Consider the following 24,691-nt stretch of genomic DNA (forward strand, 5'->3'; position numbering starts at 1 on the left):
GCACTTTGGGAGGATGAGGTGGGCGGGTCAGCTGAGGTCAGGAGATCAAGACGAGCCTGGCCAACATGTTGAAACACCGTCTCTACTAAAAATACTAAAATCAGCCTGGCGTGGTGGTAGGTGCCTGTAATCCCAGCTTCTCAGGAACCTGAGCAGGAGAATCGCTTGAACCTGGGAGGTAGAGGTTGCAGTGAGCTGAGATCGTGCCATTGCACTCCAGACTGCGTGACATAGTGAGCCTCTGTCTCAAAATAAATAAATAAATAAAAATTTAAAAATATAATAAATAAATAAAAACCTCCAAAGGGCTGTCTGCCTCGCAGCAGGGTACTGTGAGCCAGGGAGAGAAAGAGGGAGTTCCTGGTTCCCCTTAAATCCTAACTCCCCCAGCAGGTGTGGCTCTGCAGGGGCCAGACTCAGTGACGCTTTTATTTATCTGAAAGCATCTTTTCATTCCCTCCCTCCCCACCAAATTCCACTACTAACAACTTCAAATCTGTTTCCTGTGAATGATTAGGGGTTTGTACAAGATCAACATAAATCAACTTCATTGAAAAACATACAGTTAGAAACAAAGGTTCTAAACCAAGTCCTTAATAATTCTCAATCTGTCTTTTAGGAGATTTAGTGAAAATCACTGTGGGTTTCTAAGCTTGTGATCCATTTACCCCGAGGCAAGCCTTCTCTATTTGATTTGGAGCCGCATGTCTTGTTGATTGCTGTAGTGAAAGGAAAGCACCTGGGCAGAGCCCCTCAGTCTCGATGGTTTCAGCCTCCAAATGGAATTCTGCCATTCTCGGCAAGAAATGCTTCGAAAGTCAGTGGTGTGCCAACACAGTTCTTCCTTCGAAAGTCAGTGGTGTGCCAAGGCCGTTCTTCCCAGGAACGCGCAGAAAGATTCCATTCTGAAACCGAGGGGTCCGTTTGGAAAGCAGAGCCATCAGGAAGGCAGGAGGAAGGTGGGCCATCCCTGTGACACCAGGCGTGACCACATGAGACTTGGGGCCCCATCTTAGGTCGGGGAGAAATTCCCGCAGCCCATGCCCCAGGCCGGACCGTGGGCAGCTCCCAGCGGGTGGGGCAGCTTTTCTCCAAGTCAGGAGTGGGGGATCCAGCCCAGGCAGATTGAAGCCTGGTGGCTGAGGTGAGGGCTCGTGAGGAAGACCTGGTCCTGAAGGCCTGGCCTGTGTGCTGCCACCTCTCTGGTCCCTTCTGAGCAGCTGTCCCCTTGCAGAGGCCAGGTTGTCAGGGCCGGGCAGTGGCCACCCCAACGCCTGCGAGGCCACCTAGTGTCCCCAAGAGTGGCTCAGAGGAGAAGGGGCTCCTGCTTTACTCAGAGCCACAGAATCAGGACAGAAATGAGATGAGAGTGGCTAACGCCTTCCACAGCCTCGAACAGAAGCCTGGTGGGGGCTCCAGCTCTGGGTCTGTCCTGCAGACCTGGGCGCTGCTCCCTGCCCTGGCATCCCCTGTGCATCTGCCTGTGTGGCTGCCCATTTCCCCCCATCTCTGTCTCCAGCATCTGGAAACACAACCAACTTTGCTCTGGCCTCACCTTCACCCAATCCCTTCTCTGACCCACTGGCTCTCTCGGGTGACACCAGCGTCCTTAGTCTGTGCGGAAGGCCCATGTGCTGCGTCTTTGTTTGAGGTTGTTTTCCGGGACTGAGGGTGGACGTGGGCCAGCAGAGTGCGGGGCTGCCCCTGGGCCTTGGGGCCTGGCACACCTGGCTGGACCCCGGACTGACCCTGAGTCAACGCTTATGTTCTTCACGTGCGTTGGGTCTGACTCTGCCTCTGAAAGGGGCCCTGTGCCGTGCCTTGAGCATGCTGGAAGCACTAACCTGGGCCATGCATAGAGGGTACCCTACCTGGATCCCAGCCAGCAGCTTGACCACGTGCCGTGTGAGGGACATGGCCTGGTGGCCTTGGGTCAGGCAGAGCTGGGTCATCTGATCATGTGACCCCAGACAGTGTTTCTGCGTCTGATTCTTCAACTGTGAACTGGACTCGGTGACATTCTCTATCCCAGGGCTGGTGTTTATGGGTGACTAAAGTCTCACCACACCTGCGATTTTCCACAGCAGTGGTCGGGGTGACAGCTGGCCGCCAGGCCTGTGGGGGACGGGCAGTCCCTGGGCTGAGCCTCCAGGATTCCAGAGGTCCGTGGTGCTGGGCCTCCCTCCGGCCTCTGTTGGGTCTTTTACCTGGAGTGGTTGGTTGATCTTGGGTGACATCCACCTCCTGAGTCACCCTCCCCCAGCCCCCACTGCCCCTCCAGCCACTACAGCCCATGTGCCCTGGCCCCCCAGGCCCTGGATCTTCCGCTCCGGAAACGCCCCGCACCACCCGAGTGAAGTTCCTCTTTCCCGGGGTTTTCCAGGTGTGGCTCCCATTCTCTAACCAATGACATTGACACCCAGGCACGAAGGGCCAGCTCATGTCCCCCTCTGAGTGCTATTTGTCTTTAATGGGTGACGTGCATCTCTTCAGGGTCACCTGGAGGCTCATGCCCCGTCTGCCCCAGGGGAGAAGACTCTGTGGCCCCTGACCTTTCCCTCAGCCCCCTGCCAGCAGCTCAGCCTGCCAGGATCACTGCGAGAGGCCCAGCGGGTAGGGGAGGCCCCGGGGCCTGCGTCTTCATCCTTTCTCCTCCCCACACAGCCTGGGCATCTGTCAGACATGACCCACGGGGAGCTGCAGCCTGGACCTGGTGGGTCCATGTGTCCCCTTCCTGTGGGGTCTGACAGGGGTCTCTGACCCTCATCCACCCCCTCCTCACCCTACACATTGGATTTCTGTGGAAAGGAATCGTCAGATCCGTCCTTTCTTCTCCGTAAACCATTTAGCCCAGAAAGAATGCAAGTTAAATGCTCACGGCCTTGTGAGGTCACGGGAGCTGCAGAGACATGGCCTGTCTCACCCCAGGACGCCCCCGAATCACAGGAGGTGGCTCTGAAGACTACTCGAATCTGCCTGATTTCTCGGTGTCCTCTGCATCGCATGGTGGTATTGAAGCCCAAATCCAGAGGCTCAACGCTGAGTAAACAGCCCGACAGGGACAGAGTGGAGCAAAGCCCTGACCAGGCCAGCCTCCTCGTCAGTGACACTGAGGTTCACTGTGGTGATTCGCCAGAGGTGGAAGGACATCTGTCAGCCATAAAGCTCTGTCTTCCACACGGAAACCTCCTGCCGTAAAACGACTTACCAGAGGTCAACCCAAAGCACTTCTGCAGCCTTCAGATGATGACTGGGAAATAAATTGTTTTTATTACCTCCTCAGAGACCCCGAAATAAAAGATAGGCAATCTGTGCTGTTAATGTAATGACTTCCCCGAGGAAACTATGAAGGTGCAGTCCCGCTCTGCGATTGACAGCAAAGCCCGCTGCAGCACCCTGTCCAGCAGAGGAAGCACTCTCTCCACAGGGGTTTGGGGAGGCCTTGGGTGCAAACTCAACCTCTCTCGGATGTGCCGTGGGTTTTCCCCGACTAGCAGGCTCAGGACTCGTATTTTTCCTGGTCAGATGAAGCTCTGCATGTGTGTAAGATGCCCCGTGTTTTAATGCATGTCCTGATTGTGTCAATGCCAACTCATGGGTGCATTCATGAGTCGTCTCAGGCCGGTCCCCTGGTCACTGCCTGCCCTGTGCCTTGTGGCTCACGTGCGCGTCACGGATGGCACATTCCTCGACACCCCAAACTCCTTGCTGCACTGCCGTGCTGTCCATCTGCAGCTCCCGTGCTCGCCCTGGTGACGGTTGGCATGAGCAGAGTCCACAGTGTCTGGAGGGCTCGTCTGCATCTGAGATTCACGCTGCGTTGCTGTGATTCCCAGTGAAGGGACAGCCCCGACCCCAGCTGTCCTGTGACCCCATCGTGGTGAGGGGCTGGTACAGTGATGTAGGGGGTGTCTGCTCTGAGCTTGCACCCACCCTGACCCCTCCTGGCTCCTGCCCTGGGGCTGATCCAGGCTCCCCAGGGCAGATGCAGCTGTGACTGGACTGCCTCATAAGCGTCTCACAATGTGCTGCCCTCGCAGACCCCCACACAGGCCCCTCAGACCCACTCCCACCCTGTCAGGGAACTGTGGGTCTCCTCGAGCCAGGACGCCGTGGTCTGGGACTCAGTGCAGAGTGTGCCATGTGGGGCCCAGCCCTTGTCATGAGCCGGCTGGACCTCCTACATGGCTGAAGCCCCTGGCACGCCCAAGGTGGGGGCATCTGGGCTGCCACCAGCTAGATCTACTCTCGCAGGTTTTGGGTCTCTCTCTAGTCAACCTGTCTGCCTCCCGAGTGTCAGGAAGGCCGTGAGAAGACATACTGACCAGAACAACCTTACACACATGCTTGAGACTGGATGATTCTCTATACCCCTGGTTCCTTATGAGGGATGGGGGGTGGACAGAAGAGCTCATGAAACCCAGCAGCCACCCCAGGGCTGGAGCACAGGCCACAGCCCCCCAGCAGCTATGAGCTCTGTCTCCTGCCAACAGCAGCAGTGTCCTTGTGGGTAAAGGAGATGCTTCCGTTTACCAAGGCTATGATCATCCGAGGTGTGGAGCCTCCCAGCCACCCCAATATCATTTCGCTTTAGGATGTGAGGCGACACTTAAAAGCCCTGTTCTCTCTGCATGAGGAACCCCAGCCGTGCGCCCCATTCTTTCTGCATGAGGAACCCCAGCCGTGCACCCCGTTCCCTCTGCGTGAGGAACCCTAGCCGTGCTCCTGGGCGGGAAGGAAGAAGGAAGATGCAAATCAGTGGGAAACTAGCTTTGGCACCTCCGGAGCATCAACTGTTTCACAGCCTAGCTGACCAGCCACGGAAACGATCAGCCACGGAAACAACCAGCCACGGAAATGACCAGTCACGGAAATGATCAGCCACGGAAACGACCAGCCACGGAAATGACCAGCCACGGAAACGGCTGCCTGGAGAGGCCGTGATCAGTCCATCCCTGCAGGGGGAAGATGAGCTTGTGCAGGCCACTGGCTAACACAGTTCATCCCATGCCTCCCACATACCAAGCACTGTGCCAGGTGCTTTTCACTTCTGGGGTGCCTGAGCCTCAGCACTTGGGGGAGATTCACACCATCCCTGCTCATTTCATAAGGAATAAACTCAACATAGTTACCGTATCAGTTCCCAGATTGGTGCTGGAGAAAAATATCAACTCTGCCTCTAGGGAGATGCCGATGAAAGCTCTCAGACCAGGGTAGCCAGTGCGGGACCCAGAGTGAGCTTGAAGTCGTTCGGAGGAGCTGGGCAGTCCCAGGCCTGGGACGGGAGGAGGGAGGCCAGTCTGGGGAGTTTTTCTGCAATGTAGACAAGATTTTAACTTTCTACACTTTCCCACTTTCCCTCCTCCAAATTGGAAATCCATCCATGGGAGGCTGAGGCGGGAGGATTGCTTGAGCCCAGGAAGTTGAGGTTACAGCAAGCCGTGATTGCACTGCTGCTCTCCAGCCTGGGCGACAGAGCAAGGACCCCCTCCCCCAGCCCCACTGCTGAAGTCTCCCCAAAACAAAATTAACTAAATGCTACAAACAGTGGGTTAATCAGAAATTAGCTCCTGGGATGGGTCTAGATGTCGACCCTTGTGTATTAGCAACCATGACCCTTTACAACGGATTCTCTTTCAAAAACTGCTTCATCTATTTTCAATAGCAAAGCTATGGGAATGACAACTGTCTGGCAGCCAGATTTTATTTTCCCTTTTCCTCAAATGCTCAATGTCCTATGACAGCGGATAGGAGCGAGTTTCTGCCACTGTCAGTGAGCACTGCACAGAGTGAGCACTGCACAGAGTGAGCACTGCACAGAGTGGTGCTGCAGCCAGGAGAGGGCAGTGGTGGCCTGGGGCTGGGTCCTGGAAAGGATCTGCCGCCCAGAGGAAACTGGAGCCCTGTCTAAGAGGACTTGAATGGAGGTGGGAATGTGCTATTGGAGGTGGGAAGTTTACCAGAACCAGTCACCTGTGGTGGCAGAGAACCCGAGTGCACAGGACAGGACCCAGCCCTTCCCCAGTGGGGTCTTCATCCCCCTGGAGGGTCCCCAGGGAAGACAGTGGGAGGTGGGCTCACAGTTCTGGAGTCCACAGGAGCCCACCTGACGCTCATGGGGTTGGGGCCAGGAGTCACTAAAACACTTAAGGGTCAGCTGGTATCTCTCTTTAGAGCAGCTTGTTATCAAGAGACAGCAAAACACCTTCAGAACCTCCTATCCCATCTCTAGGAGTCCGTGCCCGCCCGATGTTCTCATTCTCCAGCAGCAAGGCCAGCCAAGCCCCCTTTCCTCCTCCTCCTCAAGCCCCTCTTCTTGCACACTTCTCAGGCCTTTCCCAAGCTGCCTGGGGTTTTGTCCTCAGGATGGAGCTGGAAAGGGGAGAGAGGCAGCGTGCTGGGCCCGGTGAGCACCCTCTCCTTTGTAAATGAAGATGCCTCTGTGACGTCCGTGGGGCGACATGGGCAGCCTCAGCCCCATCCATGGGTCCAGCCCCTCAGTCTGGAGTGGCATCCTGAGGGCACTTTCCTCCTTCTGTACCCCATGACAGCTTCCAACTTTGCCATCTGCCCCAGCCTGGTCCCTTCAGCCCCCGCCTCACATGTGCAGGGCTGACATCCACCCTGCTGGGCCCTTCTCCCTGTCCAGGTGGAGGCCGGTGGCCCTGCAGGGTGAGACATGCCCAGCATCTTCCCAGTTCACCTTTCAGCCATGCAGGCTCCTCGTGGTTCCTTGGTGTCTGCATCGCCTCGCCTCCCAGTGGGTCGCCTCCGACCCTCCTCTCCCTCTGCCTCTGTGAGGCCATCTTCGCTCGCCCCGGAAGTCCACCTGGCTGCCCTGTGGCCCTCCCACCTGCCCGTCCTGCCACCTCTGCTGGTCTCTGAGCCCCACACCCACACAGCTTGGCCTTCATCAAACTGTGGGACCCATATCCAAGTCTCCCTCCCATGGTCCTATGAACTGATAAATAGGAGGCTGGAGACAGACAGAGGAGTAGGGGGAGGGCTGTGTTCGCCAGGCTGGAGAGTGATGGTGGCCCGTGTTCACCAGGAGAGGAGACGTGGGAGTGGGGTGGGGGAAAGTGTTCACTGGGAGAGGAGACGCAGGAGTGGGGTGGGGAAAGTGTTCACTGGGAGAGGAGACGCGGGAGTGGGGTGGGGAAAGTGTTCACTGGGAGAGGAGACGCGGGAGTGGGGTGGGGAAAGTGTTCACTGGGAGAAGAGATGCGGGAGTGGGGTGGGCCTGTGATCATCAGGAAATGGGAGCAGGAGTTGGGGGGATGGGGGCTGTGTTCACCAGGAAAGATCCCATGTTTGATCTGCCTGCTTCTCCCTTCCATCCTGGCTGCCTTCACTGCCCTATAACAGGTGACAAGAGCAGAAGGTAAACAAGGATAAGAGGGAAAGCTGGTCATGGTGGAGATGGAGGCCCCAGGAGCAGGAGGACCACAGAGGAGCCCAGTGGACCTGTTAGGAACACCAAGGGTCCTTGTCCCTCTAGGCAGCCAAGAGGAACATCTGGGATAGGGGCTGGGGTAGAGAAGCAGCTGCCAGAGAGGAACATCAGAGGGAGAAAGGAGCGGCTGGAGGGGAGGAACAACTGGAGGAGACGAGTAGCTTGTGGGGGTGGGGGAGCCTCTGAGAGAGAGGAACAGCTGGGGAAGGTGCCTGGCAGCACAGAAGGAAATTGTGAGGATCCCACTAGCCTTGTCCAATCACCCCTTCTTAGACAGTGAGCAGCTTCCCTGGGATTGAACCTGGAGGACTTGCCGTGACCAGTGGAGATCACTGGTTGCCTACACCAGGTCCCTGGTGCCTGGCCATGGATCAGTACCTGTCCATGGCCTGTTTGAAGCTGGGCCACACAGCAGGAGGCAAGTAGCGGGCGAGGGAGTGAAGCTTCCTGTGTATTTATAGCCACTCCCCTTGATGGGACACAGAGCCAGACCCTATCTCCAAAAACAGAAAGAAAATCTGTCTCCATTAAACAGTAGCTCCCATTCCCTCTCCTGGCAGCCCCTGGCAGCCACCATTCTTCTTTGTTCCCGGGTTTGCCGACTATAGATCCTGAATATATATGTGAAATCATGCGGGGTTTGTCCTTCTGTGACCGGCTTATTTCACCCAGCCTAATGTCTTCGGGGATCCTGCTGTCGTAGCGTGTGTCCGAATGTCCCTCCTGGTTACAACTGGATCATATTCTATTACGTGAATATTCCGTGTTTTGTGTAGCCACTCATCCGTTGATGGACGCCAGTTACCTCCACTGTGCGGCTACCTGGATTGTGCTGCAGTGAGCTGGGCATGCGCTTCTGTTCCAGTTCCTGCTTTCAGTACTGCTGGACGTTTCCTGGGTGCAGCTTTCAGGTCTCTGGAGGAGCCCGGTCACGGGGTCCCTCTGCTGTTGGAGAACTCATGGTTTATACTCACTGTTGCTGCAGTGTGGCCTCACAGCCATGTACAGAATTCTGAGTTCGAAGCTGGGTGCCCACTCCCTCACTCTCTGATTCTGAAGGGGGAAGAGAATTCGCCTGTGCTGAGTGTTCATCCCACGCTAGGTGCAGGGATGTGCTCTTAGATGTGGGGTCGCTGTTTGGGGGCACCATATGGCGGGCCGATGGGCTCTGCTGTCTGGGGCTGGTTCCCTGGCCTGCGTAGTGCAGGTGGCATCCTCAGCGCTGGGATGAGGGCAGGTAGGGGGTCCGTGTGCCCCCCTCGCACACGAGCCCCCGAGCTCCAGGCCGAGGCTCCGGAGGGGCTGCTCACCCGGTGTGCTTTCCCTCCAGGTGAATGAGAAGATGTAGCACAGCGGCAGCCCGGGTGACACCTGCTGGGAGCTTGGCGTGGACACCCCAGCCACCCCCAGCCCAGCCCAGCCAGAGCACCCTGCCCCTGGGCATCCCCCCGGCCATCCAGCCTCACCATGTCCAAGAGAGGCACGGGCAGCCGGGCCAAGGGGGACAAGGCGGAGGCCCTCGCGGCGCTGCAGGCGGCCAACGAGGAGCTTCGAGCCAAGCTCACAGACATCCAGATCGAGCTGCAGCAGGAGAAGAGCAAGGTGGGCTCTCCCCAGACCCCCCCTTGAATGCCCCTCCCTCCCGCCTCCCCCGGGCCCCAGAGGCTCTTCCTAGAGTGGGTTTGGCCAGGTCCCTGTGGAAACCCCCACCCGGTCCTAGAGGCTGCCTGGGACAGACCATGTGGTTGGGGGTGGGGGCGGCAGACAGTGGGAGACCTGATGAGGGCGCTGTAGGCAGAGGTGCTATGGTGGTTGCCGCAAACCATGGTGAGCTCACAGAAAATATCCTGTGCTGTGCGGGGACAGCCCTCCCATCGGGGGCCGCAGGGCCTTGAGGGTCTGTGCCTAGTGGGGCCGTCCCTGGAAAGGACGCTGACTTTCCCACTGCAGCATCCATGGTGGAACTGACCTGAAACAGAGTGGGCAGGTATGGCTCTCGCATGGGAATAAAGGAAAAAGACGGGCTGTCGGTTTAGAGCTTCCAGGTTCAGAGGAACAGCGCCTGTTACCAAACGCGGTGATGCAGGGCAAGCCCAGGGGGATAGGGAGGCCCACGATGGCCTCTGGCTGGATGCCCAGCACTTTGGGGCTCTTGAAGCCTCGGGAAAGATTGGCCTGTGCTGAGCTGGGCTGGCAGCCAAGGTGGGGGGAGTCTGGAGCGGGAGGTAGGGGCTGACCAGAGGACAGGCCAAGCCCTAGGGTGGGCCACCCTTGCCTGAACCTCTTTCCACCTCCAGCATGACCTTTGCCCTCTCCTTTCCATCTCCTGGTCCCCAGGAGCCATTAAGAAGTGTGCCTGGGCTTCTGGAAGGAGAAGGCAAAGGAGAGAGCATCTGGAGAGAAGGCAGCACCAGGAAGGGGCTGGGCACGAAGGCAGGTGCCTGCCGCGGGCTTGGAAGGGCCTGGGTCACTCGTGGATGGTGTCCCTGCTCTGGGCCCTAGTTCTCTCCCTCCCCGCTTCTTCCCCAGTGAAGGCATCTCTCTCGGGGGCTGCGTGGTCTGCTGGTGGAGGGGAATCGGGTTATGTGGGGCTGGTTGCTTAACCTCTGACTTATTCAACCTCCCGTGATTTCACCTCCTTGTTATATCAGAAGAAGAAGAATGTTTCGTGATATGTGATAATCATGTGTAGTTCAGATTTTGGTGCCCACACCACTAGGAAAGTTGTATTAGAACGTGAGTCATCCCAGCACATTAGGAGGCCAAGGCGGGAGGATCGCTTGAGCCCAGGAGTGCGAGACCAGCCTGGGCAACATAGGGAGACCTCATATCTGCAAAAAAAAAAGTGGACAAACTAGCCGGGTGCAGTGGTGTGCTCCTGTGGGCTCAGCTACTCAGGAGGCTGAGGCGAGACGATTACTTGAGTCTGGGAGGTCGAGGCTACAGTAAGCTGTGATTGTGCCACTGTACTCTAGCCTGGGTGACAGAGCGAGACCCTGTCTCTAAAGAAATAAAAATGATTAAAAAAAAAAAAAAGACCCACAGCTGCACCTGCTCATTTGCATATTATCCTCAGAGTTGACCCACAAAACCTAAAATATTTACCATCTGGCCCCGCCCCCTGTTCCTCCCCCTCCTGCCGTGAGTTCCCTCCTCTGTAGGATGGGGATGAACACAGCGCCCACTGCCTGTGGCCTGGAGGAGGGAGTGCTGCTGAGGCTCCTGGTCACAGCTGGGGGAGAGTCTCGCTTCTAGGATACCAGAAGGCCGATGGCATGGGGACATGGTCAGTAAATGTGCGTCCAGCACCTGATCTGTGCCAGGTGCCCATAAATCGCAAACAGCAATGCCCAGAGGCCCAGACTTGCTGCAGGAGCACAAGGTCAGGGTGCTAATGCCCGCCCCCCCAAAAATGGAGAGTTGCCCCAAATGGAGAGACCAGGCTGTACAGCAAGCGTCAGACGTGGCTGTCGTCCTCCCTCTCCCCATTTTGCTGGTGGAAGAAGAGATGACTTGTCAAGAGCGCAGGGAGAATGAAACCCTTTGTTTTATTGAGTAAAAGTATAACAATTATCTTTTTTTAAAAAAAACAGAGTCTCACTCTGTCACCCTGTCTGGAGTGCAGTGGTGCGATCTCGGCTCACTACAGCCTCGACCTCCTGGGCTCAAGCAATCCTCTCACCTCAACTCCCCAAGTAACTGAGACCACAGGTGTGCACCACCATGCCCAGCTATTTTTTTTTTTTACTTTTTTGTAGAGACTAGGTCTCGCCATGTTGCCCAGGCTGGTCTCAAACTCCCGGACTCAAGCGATCTTCCTGCCTCAGCCTCCCAGTGTGCTGGGATTACAGGGCTGAGCCACTGCCCCCGGCCAATAATTATCTTCTTAATACAAAGAGCACATGTGGACATCCCAGCTTTAGTCCCTGGTTCTCTGTCCACCCAATTACAGCAGCATCATGTGATGTTTTGTGCAGTTTGGCCAAAACACATCCATCTGCGATGCCCTGAGGGACACACGCTCCTTGATGGTCAACAGTCCAGGTTTGCGGGTTCTCCAGGTGCCGGCAGGGGTTCCAGGGCCGGCATCTGATGGCTGCAACCCAGACCCGCTGGGCACCTTGCAGGGTGTGTTTAGTTGTACCTGGAGGAGAGGATGTTCCCTCTTGGCACAACATGCAGAAGGCACCAGAGGAAAGGAACAGAGAAGAAGCCTGTTTGCCTCAGAGCTCCTCGTCCTGGACACCCTCACCAGAGAGTTCATGTCATGGTTTCCTGCATAAGCGATCTGAGCCCCGCCTCCTCAAGCATAACTGACAGCATGCTGGACGCACAGGCAGCAACTCCCTTTTGCCAAGTGACCACAGCGCCTCTTGGAGTCAGTTCCACGTGGAACAGTGCAGCTGGCACAAGCTCGTCCATGTTATTCACGTGCCCCACCATAGTGGGCCTGTTGACAGCATCCAGGCTGATTCGATTTTCGGCTGATACCGCAGCCCTGTATGTGGGTCTTGTACCACATGCAAAAGAATTCCTGTAGGAGACGTTCTTGCAAGCCAAATTGCTGGGCCAGAACATGTCTGTTTGCAGTTTGACGGTGACGTCCCCAGGGCCCATGGAGAACAGAGAGGGCCCTTCAGCGAGGTCCAGCTGGCTCCCAAGGGCAGCTCCAGGAGCCGGGTCAGGACAGAGTCCTTGCCACTGGCTCACACTGGTGGGAAGGTGCTGGCTGCTCTGGGACCACTGGGGTTCAAGATCGTGACTCAGTGCTGCTCCTTCCTGCAGACCTAGTTATCCAGGCTTAGCCAAGGACTCTGAAATATTCTCATCTCTGCCAGGGGGTTCTTTCTAGGCTGGGGTTTTCACACCTCACTATGCAGTAGAGCCAGGACCTTGGTCCTGCTGGAGCAGAAGCTGCCGGGAGGCACGGGGAGGCATCGAACACGCCCAGGGCTACTCAGCATCCGCATCATGGACTTGCCCTCCCACACCAGCTCCTCTGGCCAGCTCCCTCCCTCTCCCAGCCCTTTCATCCTGCCAGTCCCAGGGGACAGTGGATTTCCAACATTAAAGGAGCTTCCAGGAGATGCAGAAAATTCTTTGTCTCCTCAACTTCCAGGGTCTACAGCTAACTAAAGCAGGGGGCTGGAGGGGAAAAACGATGGGTGGGACACAGATGGCACCTTGGACATGAGAGAGCCCCTGGGCCACCAAGACCCCAGAGCATTCTCTGACCCTGCTCCTAACTCATTAACTCCTCCCTCCCCTGCCTCCTTGGCCCAACCCTCCCCCACATCATTCACCTGCTCTTCTCCTACCTGGTCCTGTCTCCCACTGGTGCCTCCAGGCCAAACCTGGACCTTCCCAGCCAAGCGTCATTTAAAACATTCAAGGCCGGGTGCAGTGGTTCACACCTGTAGTCCCAGCACTTTGGAAGACTGAGGCGGGAGAATCACTTGAGCCCAGGAGTTCGAGACCAGCCTGGGCAACATGGCAAAACCTGGTCTCCACCAAAAAAAAAAAAAATTATACATATATACACACACACGTATGTGTTATATGTGTATTATACATATATGTACACACACATATGTATATGTTATATGTGTGTGTGTATGTGTATATATATACACGCACATATATATATTTTAAAAACTGGGCATGGTGGCACTCACCTGTAGTCCCAGCTATGTGGGAGGATGACTTGAGCCCAGGAGGTCGAGGGTGCAGTGAGCCATGATTGTGCCACTGCAGTCTAGCCTGGGTGACAGAGCAAGACTGTCTCAAAAACCAAAAATTTTTTAGATTAAAAACATTCGAGGTTAAAAAAGGTCATGTGCACACAGAAAATAATATGGCAGACAGGCAGATAGGCACCACCCACAATTAACAAATTACCTCATTTGGGTTCAAATATAAGCAAACTAGAAGCTCTCCGCCCGGCTGCCTGCCCTTGTTCCTGCGCGCCCGCCAAGAGGCCTGGGTCCCCCTGCGCCCGGGCATCTTCCTGGCCTGACAATGACAGCAAGGGTCTCACCGACGGTAATGAGACTTCAGCTCATTGCACCTGAGGATCCTGAGGACCTGGAGCCTCCGGCCCCTTTTCTTCCATCTCCCACCTGGGCTTTCTCTTCTCCCTACTCCATTCCATAAATGGACTATCCCATCTGAGTTGCCCTTTGAGTCTTCCTGAGCAGGCAAGGGCTCGAGGCTGTAGCTTCTGCGTGGTTAGAAACAGGACCATGGGAAGCCTTCGGGGCCCCTGGGCTCTTGCAGCTCACACAGCATCTTGGCCTCTACCACAAACATGGGGATTCTTGATCTGCAAAACACTTGCCTAAGTCATGGCCAAGCAGGGAAGAGAAAATAGGAAGTCAATCATTGCAATGGTCAGCATCAATGCTTCTGAAGTCTTTACTGTGTCCATGCCAAAAGTAATATCGTCATTACAACCCCAGGACAGGAATCTGCAACTAGACCTGCAGCTGTGGAACCGGAGCCTCCTATCTAATTTCCAGCAGATCCAGATACCTCAGAAGCACCCACTGGGGACCTCAAGAGGGAAATCAATGACCGGCCAGAGGAGCCATTCCCAGAACAGACCGACCTGCTCCACTGGCCGCCTGCAGCCTGGAGGGGACAGGCAGCCCCCAAGCCAGTCTGGAATCCAGCCGTGCCCTGGAAGCTCCCACAGCCCACTGGTGGCCAAGGCGGCATCTGGCGGCCTCCACCAGCTCAGGCATGGGCAGGTGCTCCTGGGCTGCTGGTGCCTCCAGCAGGGCCTGAGCCTTCGCAGCTCCCAAGGCCGGATCCCAGCGTGGGCCCACCGATAGATGGGCCCTGCCTTCTGTGCAGTTTCCCTGCGGTTATGGGAAGGTGTGCTCTCCTCTCACGTGGTGATTAAATCTGTTTACATTGAGCAACTGAGGGAGGGGGTGCTGCTTGTTCCTCTGCCACGGTCTTGGGCTGCCATGCACCGGAGAGCTCATCTCTTTATCAGGAATCATCAGAGTTCCGCAACTGCATCATCAGATTTTGCAGGCTGCAATTTTCAGGGTAAAGAAGGTTCCTGTGAGTTCTGGAAAAAGCATTTCAGATTTCAGTCCGATGGTTAATCGATCAGCGAGGAAGACTTGAGCAGACTGAGATTTGACAAGTCAAAAATAAAATGTTTTAAATAAAAGCTGACCCTTCTCCAGGTGCCAGCCCTCTGGGAGAGTGAGACGGACCCTTCCCAGTGAAGAAGGGGAGGGGCTCACAGGAAGGGCTCTCGTGGGAACTGCAGGGATGTGAACTCGGCCTTATCTTGAGCTTGTCTTGAGGAAGGTGCAGTGTGTGCTCCTTTAAAGCGGGGAAGAGCCATGCATGTCGTGAGGATGTAAGTCACCGTGTTTTTGTCGTGGACACGAAGGCTGCAGCTCTGGCCTGGGCACAACAGGGCCCCTGATGCCTGTTCCAGGGTTTGGCCACTGCCCACCCTCCTGCAGGCTGAGCCCCGCCTCTTGGAACTGCTTGATGAGGAACCAGTGCAGGGAGCAGAGAAAATCCACGGCAGTCACACCTTTCAGAGGTGCCTGGAAAGTCCTACAAGATCCCGGCTCTAACTGGGGGGCCTGCTTAGAGGTGGGAGACCCCATGGAAGCTCCGGCCTCTGGCCCCAACAGGAAATGTGTCCTGGGCAGCTGTGCCCCTGCAGGCCTGTGGAGGGAGGCGGCAATGATGGGGACAGGGGCCGAGGCAAGGGGTGGCAGAGCCAGCAGGCACAGTGGGTGGTGCTGGGATCACTGCTGAGAAAGTGGCTTTGGAGCAGAGACCCCCTATGAGCACAGGAAGGCTCCAGGTGGGGCTAGAGCCCAGGTAGAAATGAGGTGAATGGGCATGGGTGTGACCTGGAGCACCAGGAAGGCCAGGGCAGGTGCAGCCATCATGGGGAGGGTGCAGGAGAGGTCGGTAAAGGTGGCCATGGGCCCCGGGTCGGTGCAGGTGTGGGGCAGGAGGGGGCCTAGTAACCTATGGTCCACATGGGGACACTTTGGAGGGAGAAAGGGGGTTACTGATCACTATGCTGGAACAACAAGGAAAGCCAGCCTCCCCGGATCGCTGGGCATCCCACCGTGGCAAGGCAGGGAGCTTGGGCCATGCTCCAGGCATGGCCAACAGCCTCTGGGAGCCTTAAAGCTGGACACGACCTGACTTCTATTTGCATATTATATATTGTAAATACGTTTATTTAAAATATGTCAACGTTTTAAACATACTCTCTGGCTGCTGTGGGGAGGGGCTGAGGGGAGCAGAGAGCAGTGGGAGGCGGCTGCTCAGAGGTCTGTGCCGTGGCTGAGGGTGGCAGCTGTGGAGGGGCACAGGGCAGAGACACCAGGATATGTGGGCAGGCAGGGGTAGAGTCTGTGGGTGGACGGTGTGTGGAACGGCTCTGGGACACGGGGGAGAAGGGCCAGGAGGTGTGGGCAGGTGGGGGTAGAGTGTGCGCATGGATGGTGCATGGGATACTCCAGGCTCGGGTCTAAGCAGCAGTGGCTGGGCTGCCCTTTGCTGAGGTGGCATCTGGGCAAGGATAGTGGGCACTGGGGGCCAGAGAACATCAAGGATTCTGCATAGGACAGGGCACCGTGGAGCCCCACACCAACATCCAGGCGGGGGCTGCCATGTTGGCGGTGAGCGTAGGTGGCCACTGTCCCGCGGGGCACACAGGTCTCAGGTGTGGGAACAGGGTCTCCGGGTGGTGGGAGATGCTGCCCAGAGAACAGCGCAAGGGGAGACGGGGCTGGGACCCACCCTGGGCACTCGGCTCGTCAGCTGGGAAGCCCAGAGAGGGCAGCGAGGAGGCCATGCTCTTGGCCTTCTCCCGCCTTACATCTGCTTCCAGAACATTCCATCCCGCCTCTGTTCTTTTGGGCTGTTAGGTTTTAAGAAGGGTCTCTCTTCCTGGTTCCTTATTTTGTTCAATTGTCTTCTTTTCTTCAGTGTTTTTGTCTACAAAGTCCCACGTGGCTCTTTTGATTTACATGAATGTCTTGCATTTAAAAAAAGAAGTCTCTGCCTTCCCCTTGGGACTATCTGCTTATTACTGTGGGTACCTGAATGTCCTGAGCCTTTAGGAGTGGGGAAATAGTTCCCATAAAGAGTCTGGGATTCAGATTCTCCTTGTCCACAGCCACGTGTCTCCTGGGACAGAGCAGCTCTCCACCTCCCCTCCGACACCGGCTCACATGGAGGATGCATCCGACTACCCGGCTGCCACCTCTTGGTCAACCTCCCGCTGCCTGGCTGCGAATCCCCTCTCTCCACTCCCTCTGTCTTTCCCTTCTGCCCCCTTTGGCTGCTCCATTCTTTCCTACTCCTCAGAAAGAAACAGACAGTTCTCATCAGAGAACATGCACAGCTAGGGTTTGAAAGACTGTGACCTTCCCACTTTCTAAAGCGTGACTTACTGAAATGTACAAGAAATACACCTACCTAGTGACCAGGAGGCTGTATATCCCTGGTCTGAAAGCAGTTGTCACCTCAGTCCAGGGCTTACTAGCCACGCTTGGCCTGCTTTAGGGGATTCAACTTGCACCTCCCAGGACTCTGTGATAAAGCTCAGGAGGTAGATCTGTGAATGGTCAAAAGCATTAGCAGTATTATTTAAGGACATGCAAATCAAAACAAAGTCGAAGGCACCCAGTTGCTTTTATACACCGCAGATCCCTGGGGTCGCTGATTGGGTGGAGAAGTGATGCTCTCAGAAGCCGCTGGAAGCTTCTCTGCAGGTGCCTTAGCCACCAGTGCACGGCCCTGAGATGCTGCCAGGCTTCTGTGGCAGTGACTCCGCTGTTAGGAAAAGCGGAATCCAGCGGATACACAGTGTGTTGGTTTCAGCTCTGCTAATGATAAGGAACAAAGTGGCCACCTGGCTGTCCCGACCTGAGGAAATTGCTAAGGATGTTAAGTTGTGTTTACGCAGCAGACTGCCCTGCAGCCATTAGAATCTCATTGAGGAAGAATGTTTGCTAATAGAGGAACTCCTCATTGTCAGGCTAAGAAAAGCCTAGGAAAGGGACAGCAGGGCTTTGTGGAGTTTTCCTGTTGAGGAAAATCTTCACCTGTACCAGGTCATGGAGACACTTTCCTATGTTTACTTCTAGAAGCTGTGTTGTTTTACCTCTCAATTTTAAATCGGAAACCCAGCAGGGATTGATTTTGGCACATGACGTGAGTAGGATATCATTGTGGATATAAGACGGACCTGGTACCTTTCCCGTGAAAAAGGCTTCACCCGCTGCACTTGCAGCTTCTCTTTTCCAATAAAGCTGTGGCCATGTGTGTTAGCCTGTGTCACAGTCAGCGTTACCGGCCAGTCCTTCGCCTCTTCCGGGAGGATGCCTGTGCCGTGCGACTTTGCAGAGCTTTGCTTTGTTCTGGTCATTGCAGCAGTGACCTGGGCCAGCCCCAAGGCCAACCCTCTGTCTCCCCTGCTTACTCCTTCACCTCTGTCCTCCTGTGTCTAGACCAGTGGCCAGTCCCAGGAAAAGTGCCATGTGGTATCCACTGAGCCCAGCCTAGGCCACCTGACTCCAGCTGACTACTAGACTCATGAGAAAAAAATGAATGGTTGTTGCTTCTGTGTAGCATGGTGAAAGTTTACTTATTATTTTTGAGACAGAGTCTCACTCTGTCACCCAGGCTGGAGTGCAGTGGTGCGATCATAGCTCACTGCAGCCTCTACCCCCTGGCTCAAGCAATCCTCCCACTTCATCCTCCCAAGTAGCTGGGACTACAGGCATGCATCACCGCACCTGGCTAATTTTTTAATTTAGTTTTTTGTACAGACGGGATCTCACTGTGTTGCCCAGGCTGGTCTTGAACTCCTCAAGCCACCCTCCTGCCTCTGCCTTGCACGGTGCTGGGATTACAGGATGAGCCACCGTGCCCGAACAGCAAGAGTTGACTGTTAGTCACGGAAGCTCCCTGATAGCCTGTTTTGGATTCTATTCTCTCTCGGTTCTTTGCATTTCCATCTACATTTTAGAATCCATTTGGAGATTTGCATTTTTATAACAGCTTCTATACATTGAGTTGCATCGAATCTATAGATCAGTTTGAGGAAAATAAACATGTTTATAATGTTGAGTCTTTGGATTCATGAGTACGAGATATTCTTCCATTTATTTAAACGCTGTTAAGTTTCCGTCAGTAACACTTGGCAGTTTTCAGCGCAGAGGTCCTGGGCACGTTTTCTAACACGTATTCAAAAGTGTTGGATTTTTTGGATACCGTTATAAATGGTACATTTGATATTTTCATTCCTAATTTTTTGCTGCTGATGTATAGAAATCCAGTGATTTAAAAAATATTTGAATTGAACGTTCCTCAATGAATTCATTTCTTCATTCAACCAATCTAATTAATACATATTTTTCCATGACATGGGAAAAGCGTGGTGAGTGGCTGCGTGATCCGGGCAACGGTGAGTTATGCACCAAGTGTTGGCTGGTGCGGCTCCGATTCCATAAACACTTCCCCGAGCTGCCAAATGCCAAAACCTTCGCTCAAATTAGCGCTGAGCACCGTTCATATACCCGCTCTGCCGCCAGCTCCAGCCCTGGCGGGTCACTGCGATGGCGGCCGGGGTCACCCTGGAGGGTCACTGCGATCGCGGCCGGGGTCACCCTGGAGGGTCACTGCGATGGCGGCCGGGGTCACGCTGGCGGATCGCGGCCGGGGTCACCCTGGCGGGTCACCGCGATGGCGGCCGGGGTCACCCTGGAGGGTCACCGCGATGGCGGCCGGGGTCACCCTGGCGGGTCACCGCGATGGCGGCCGGGGTCACCCTGGAGGGTCACCGCGATGGCGGCCGGGGTCACCCTGGAGGGTCACCGCGATCGCGGCCGGGGTCACCCTGGAGGGTCACCGCGATCGCGGCCGGGGTCACCCTGGAGGGTCACCGCGATCGCGGCCGGGGTCACCCTGGAGGGTCACTGCGATCGCGGCCGGGGTCACCCTGGAGGGTCACTGTGATCACGGCTGGGGTCATGCCAGTGGTACACTTCTGTGATCAGAGGGGCACTCTGGGCCCCCTGCTACCGATGGGCTGGGATCCCACCAGCGGCCCAGAGGAGGTCTCCGCACAGCCGCTTGTCAGCCCAGCTGCACTCATCTGGGCCCTTCTAGGCGCCACAGCCCTGATCTTGAACTCTAGTTTTCTGCATTATCCTGGAGTCATCTCAGGGTACATTACGGCTGGTTTGAAATAGGTTGGCCTGTGACTCAGTGACAGCAGGACAGGCCTGCTAGAGGAGGTTGGTGTGTTCCCCTTCAGTGTTTGTCGTTTGCATAAAGGAAATAGTCCTTAAATAGTTGTCTCCAAAGAGGACCCCAAATTCTAGAGCAGTTGTTGGAGGTTAGCAGAAGATACTTTCTCTGGAAATGAGACTGTAGGGAAAAATGTTGTTTCTAGTAGAAATGTGGTTTGACTAAAAGTTACTCGTGAAAAAAATTGAAAGGACCTTTGTCCATTTCATTTAAGATTCTATCAACCGTGGAGCAGCCCTGAGGGCTCAGCAGTCCTCCAGCTCCCACTGGAGCCGTGAACATTTGGCGACATCATAAATGAGTATGGCCATGTCCAGCTGTAAGCGGGCATTGGGCCGGATGTGCTGGGAACTCCTCGGAGTGGGAGCGCAAGGCCCTTGGCAGCAGAACCTGGTCCACGGTGGGCAGGGGCTCTCGGCACTGTGGTCCGAATGTAGGACCCCCACGGCATGTCCTCCCCCAACCCCAGACAGGGCCCTTGTTGGGCTATTTTGTTGCTTGTTAGAAGAAGTGCCTTTTCTCCACGGTTTAAAACAGTGACAACACAATCTGAACTCCTGGAATGTATTTTTGATTCAGATGCCAACAATTCTCATGAATAACAACTGATAAAACCTTTCAGCGCCTTGCAGATTCCAGTGGGTGACCTCAGGTTTGGCTGAACGGTTCCTGCTGCTCGGGTATTCAGTGCTTTGCAGATTTGACGGTGACCTCAGGTTTGCCTGAACGGTACCTGAGGCTCAGGTGTTCAGGGTGTTGCAGATTCTGGTGGGTGACCTCAGGTTTGCCTGAATGGTACCTCTGCTCAGGTGTCCCTCAGGACCTTCCCCAGGTGCGGCCTGGTCAGGACTGTGCATTGTGGCCACCTGTCCTGGGAGCGCCGGCTTTGTGCCACTTTGTGCTGGTCATTGGATCTCACCCAAACAAGTGGGGAATGGTCCATCCTCGTGGCATCCAGGTCTGGCCTGAGGGTTGAAGCCAATCTTGACCCAGGGAGGGAGCATAGTGGCGCCTGTCGCTGCTGAAATACAGGTCTGCAGGCGACGTGGGTGACCTTGTTTCTAGGCGTAGGACAGAAGCATCTGGGTGGCCAGGCTGGGCTGGGCTCGCTGCACTGGGGCCTTGTCCACTGGAAAATGTGGCCTTGCCCACGTGTGGGCCTCGGGGCCTGGCCAGTGTCCACACTTCCAGCTCTTGTCCACCCTTCAGGGTCTGTCCTGATGCTGTCCGGACTCTACTTCTGAAGGGTGGCCAGGCCTGTGGCTACCTGCTGGTTTCTGGCTTGGTTTCCCCACAGGTCACTCCTGCTTCACCCCCACTTCACCCCTGCAGCTGGACAGGGCCACACCAGTGTGGCTGCCCAAGCCCATTGGTTAAGGGAGGGATGGGGCATCTTTCAGAAACACGCACAAACACCTGGTGTCCCATAGATCAGGGTGGTGCTTGTTTTGAACTGGTGGAAAAGCACATTGGGGCTCACAAGATGTGACCCAATCTGGGCAGGCGTGAGAGGAAGGAGACGTCATCCTCGACTCTTTCAGAAGTAGGTTTAGTCGATGTTTCAGAAATGACTTTAGTTAAATGCCTCATTCACACATGTCAGAGCCCTTGATGGCCTAAATCGCAAGGTTTCCAAGCCCCATTAGGTGTGTGTGCATGCATCTCTGCCTGTGCATGTATGTGTGCGTGTGTGTGTCTGTGCATGCATGTGGAGGGGGCATGTGTGTTTTGTGTGCATGTGTGTGCACAAGTGTGTGCATGGGTGTGCATGTGTGTGTAGGCATGTGTGTGTGTGTGCACATGTGTGTACATGCGTGGGGCATGTGTGTGGTGTGTGCCTCTGTGCCTGTGTGTGCATGTGTGTGGTGCGTGGTGTGTGCATGCGTGTGGTGTGTGGTGTGTGGTGTCTGGTGTGTGCATGTGTGTGGTGTATGGTGTGTGCATGTGTGTGGTGTGTGGTGTCTGGTGTGTGCATGTGTGTGGTGTGTGGTGTGTGTGCATGTGTGTGGTGTGAGGTGTGTGGTGCGTGCATGTGTGTGGTGTGAGGTGTGTGGTGTGTGCATGTGGGTGGTGTGAGGTGTGTGGTATGTGGGTGGTGTGAGGTGTGTGTGCATGTGGGTGGTGTGAGGTGTGTGTGCATGTGGGTGGTGTGAGGTGTGTGGTATGTGGTGTGTGCATGTGGGTGGTGTGTGGTGCGTGCATGTGTGTGGTCTGTGGTGCTTGCATGTGTGTGGTGTGCATATGTGTGGTGTGTGCATGCATGTGTATGTGCACGTGTGTATATGTGTGTGGTGTGTGCCTGTGTGCCTGTGCGTGCATGTGTGTGGTCTGCACGTGAGTAGGGTGAGGGGAACAGGATGAGTGAGGCTTGAGCAATCAGCAGGCCTCGTGGGTCTCCCCTGCGTCCCCTGGGACCTCGCAGCTCCACGCCAGCTCTCCCTAACCCCTTAGACTTCTAAGGGTGGAGCCTCAGATGTCAATGGTTCAGACTCTAGGCGCTCTATTTAAACAGTGACTCTCTACCCTGGCCCTATGTTACAATCCCCTGTGGAGTAAGAGATGAAGAACAGCCCAGCACCCAGTTGCCCCTACTCTGTGCCTCTGCCCAGAGATCCCTTTCACCCCACAAGGCGTCTCCTGCTTTAGGCCTGTCCCCAACCCCCTGGGCAGATTCACCAGTCTCTGGTTGCCTGTGGTTGTTAACTCAGATGGCAGCAAATAGCAGTGCCGTGGCTCCTGGGGGATGCCGGGGAGATGACTGCAGCTCACCTGGGGGACAGGGGGAGATGGCCACAACTCACTGACATCTGGCCCACCTGTGGATCCCAGGAGAGGTGTGAGAATAGACACCAGAGCTCACTGTGTGGAATTACAAGTGATTACATGACACAGAACCCAGTTAGATACTTCAGGGAAATTCAGGAAGACTGAAATAACAGAAGTGAACAACAGGAAAATAAATCTCATCAAGTTACTATAACAAAAAGAAATAAGAAGTAGAAAAACGTTCCTGCAGACAATGAAACCATACCGGGCAAATGCTCCAAAACAGATGGAAGCTATGATGGGCTGTTTCAAAAGGAACTAAAGGACATCAATAAAATGATATAAGGGGCTGGTAGGGTGGCTCACGCCTGTAATCCCAGCACTTTGGGAGGTGGAGGCAGGCGGATCACCTGAGCCCAGGAGTTTGAGACCAGACTCGGCACCATTGACCCCATCTCTGTGGCACGTGCTACATAATTTCTTTACTGATTCCCATTCAAGTTTTCATGAAGGTGAAATTATTGCCTGGTTGGAGGAGGGACAGGCTGGGCTCTGGGCACAGTGTGGGCCTCAGTTCTGGCTCCGCCATGCCTCGCACAGGACCTGCTGTCCCCAAGCCGTAGCCCCACAAGCACGGTGAGCAGAACAGCCTCCCCAGCCTCCTTCCCCTACACACCACGTGCGTTCCGGAGCCCGAGTGAAGGGGATTCGGCACGGGACGAGAGGACTCACTAGTCCCCACCCCCAAGTGGTATAGAAACGGCCTGGAAAATCTCGCTTTTTTACCATTGAACTCAGCGTGAGCTGGAAAAGCAGGAGGTCCCACCTTAAGTGGAAGCTGAAGTAAGGACCGTGTCTGCTCACTCCGGCCTCTTGGGAGTCAGCAGAACTCACATGGCTGGACCAACGATGCGCGCTGGGCCCCGTGTGCAGTTGTGGAATCTCTGGGCCTCGAGCAAGGTTTGGAGAGAGCGTGGTGGCTGGGATTTCTCTGTACTGTGGGGTCTGGGCGGACCAAAAGGAAGGCTCAGGGTTGAGCCCTGCAGGACACGAGGACTGCCAGCCAGGTAGCAGCAGAGTGAGTCAGTGCCACGTGTCCTGATGGGGAAAAAGCAGCCACCTGTCCCCCAGCAACCCCTCCCCCAGCAACCCCAGAAAGCCTCCGGAAGGGAGGGAGACAAGACAGTCACAAAGAGAGAAATAAGCACTTTTACGGAGTGATCACCGCTGTGCAGAAAGTGAAAAAAAGTAACAAAATCGGCGTGCCTGGGAAGGCAGGGACAGAAGCCCTAGTGTGGGGACGGACTGTGCTGGGCCAGGAGGTAGATGACACCAGGAACCTTCAGAGGCCACGCCACAGGCTGCAGGAGAGCTTCCGGCTGGGGAGGAGTCGGGGGTCCAGGTTTTGTGGGATCAGAATTCCTACAGCTATGGGTGAAGAAAACAAAATGCCAAGTTCAGAGTTGCCAAGAAAACAAAATGCCAAGTTCAGGGCGTGGGTGAGGGTGTGGATGTGGGTGAGGGCGGGGTTAAGGGCATGGGCTTGGGTAAGGGTGTGGGCATGGGTTAGAGCGTGGGTGAGGCTGTGGATGTGGGTGAGGGTATGGATGTGGGTGAGGGCGTGGGAGAGGGTGTGGGCATGGGCGTGGGGGCTGGAACCTGCGTTTCATTCTCTGTGGTGCCCTTTCCATGGGGTATGAGGTCCTGTGGCTCCTGCAAGGACCTTGCTTATATTCTAAGTGCGCCTGAGGGTCCCAAGGGGGCTGAAGCGTTGAGCTTTATGTTCCAAGGGACCCCTCTTCTGTGGGATTGTGGCACAGTGAGGGGAGGTGGGTTAGAAGAGGACATGGCCCTGGGCAGGAGAGTAGGTGGCAGGCTTGGGGGTACCCACAGCAGGAGCTGACAGGTTTGCCGACGGTTGGGAGTGGGACGTCAGGAAGGATGGGAGCCAAGAGCAGAGGCTCTGGCTGAGAGGGGCCATTTCCTGGGCCCAGGACTGTGGCGGAGAGTTCTGCTTGGACAGATGAGACGTGAGATGTCCCTTGTGTGGCTGTATTCCTCAGGTCCTGGCCGGAAGCAGATGATGCCCGGGGCATGGCCAAGAGGTTACCCAGGGGCTGTTTCTCTGAGTAGGTAGGGGAGGTGGAAGAGGCGGGG

At 55.5% G+C, this 24,691-nt stretch overlaps 1 protein-coding gene across 13 annotated transcripts in view; it reads left to right on the forward strand.

Moving 5' to 3' along the window:
* Positions 1 to 24,691, forward strand: part of JAKMIP3 (Janus kinase and microtubule interacting protein 3) — a 135,322-nt gene that overhangs the window by 53,156 nt on the left and 57,475 nt on the right. For all 13 annotated transcript variants that reach the window (XM_073019461.1, XM_073019462.1, XM_073019460.1 and 10 more), the window contains exon 2: positions 8,787 to 9,058. In XM_073019461.1, the coding sequence (XP_072875562.1) occupies positions 8,924 to 9,058 (135 nt within the window). In that variant the 5' untranslated portion in view covers positions 8,787 to 8,923. The remainder of the gene's footprint in view (positions 1 to 8,786; positions 9,059 to 24,691) is intronic.

This window comes from Chlorocebus sabaeus, chromosome 9 (assembly GCF_047675955.1).
Source record: "Chlorocebus sabaeus isolate Y175 chromosome 9, mChlSab1.0.hap1, whole genome shotgun sequence".
In the NCBI taxonomy this organism is placed as follows: domain Eukaryota; kingdom Metazoa; phylum Chordata; class Mammalia; order Primates; family Cercopithecidae; genus Chlorocebus; species Chlorocebus sabaeus.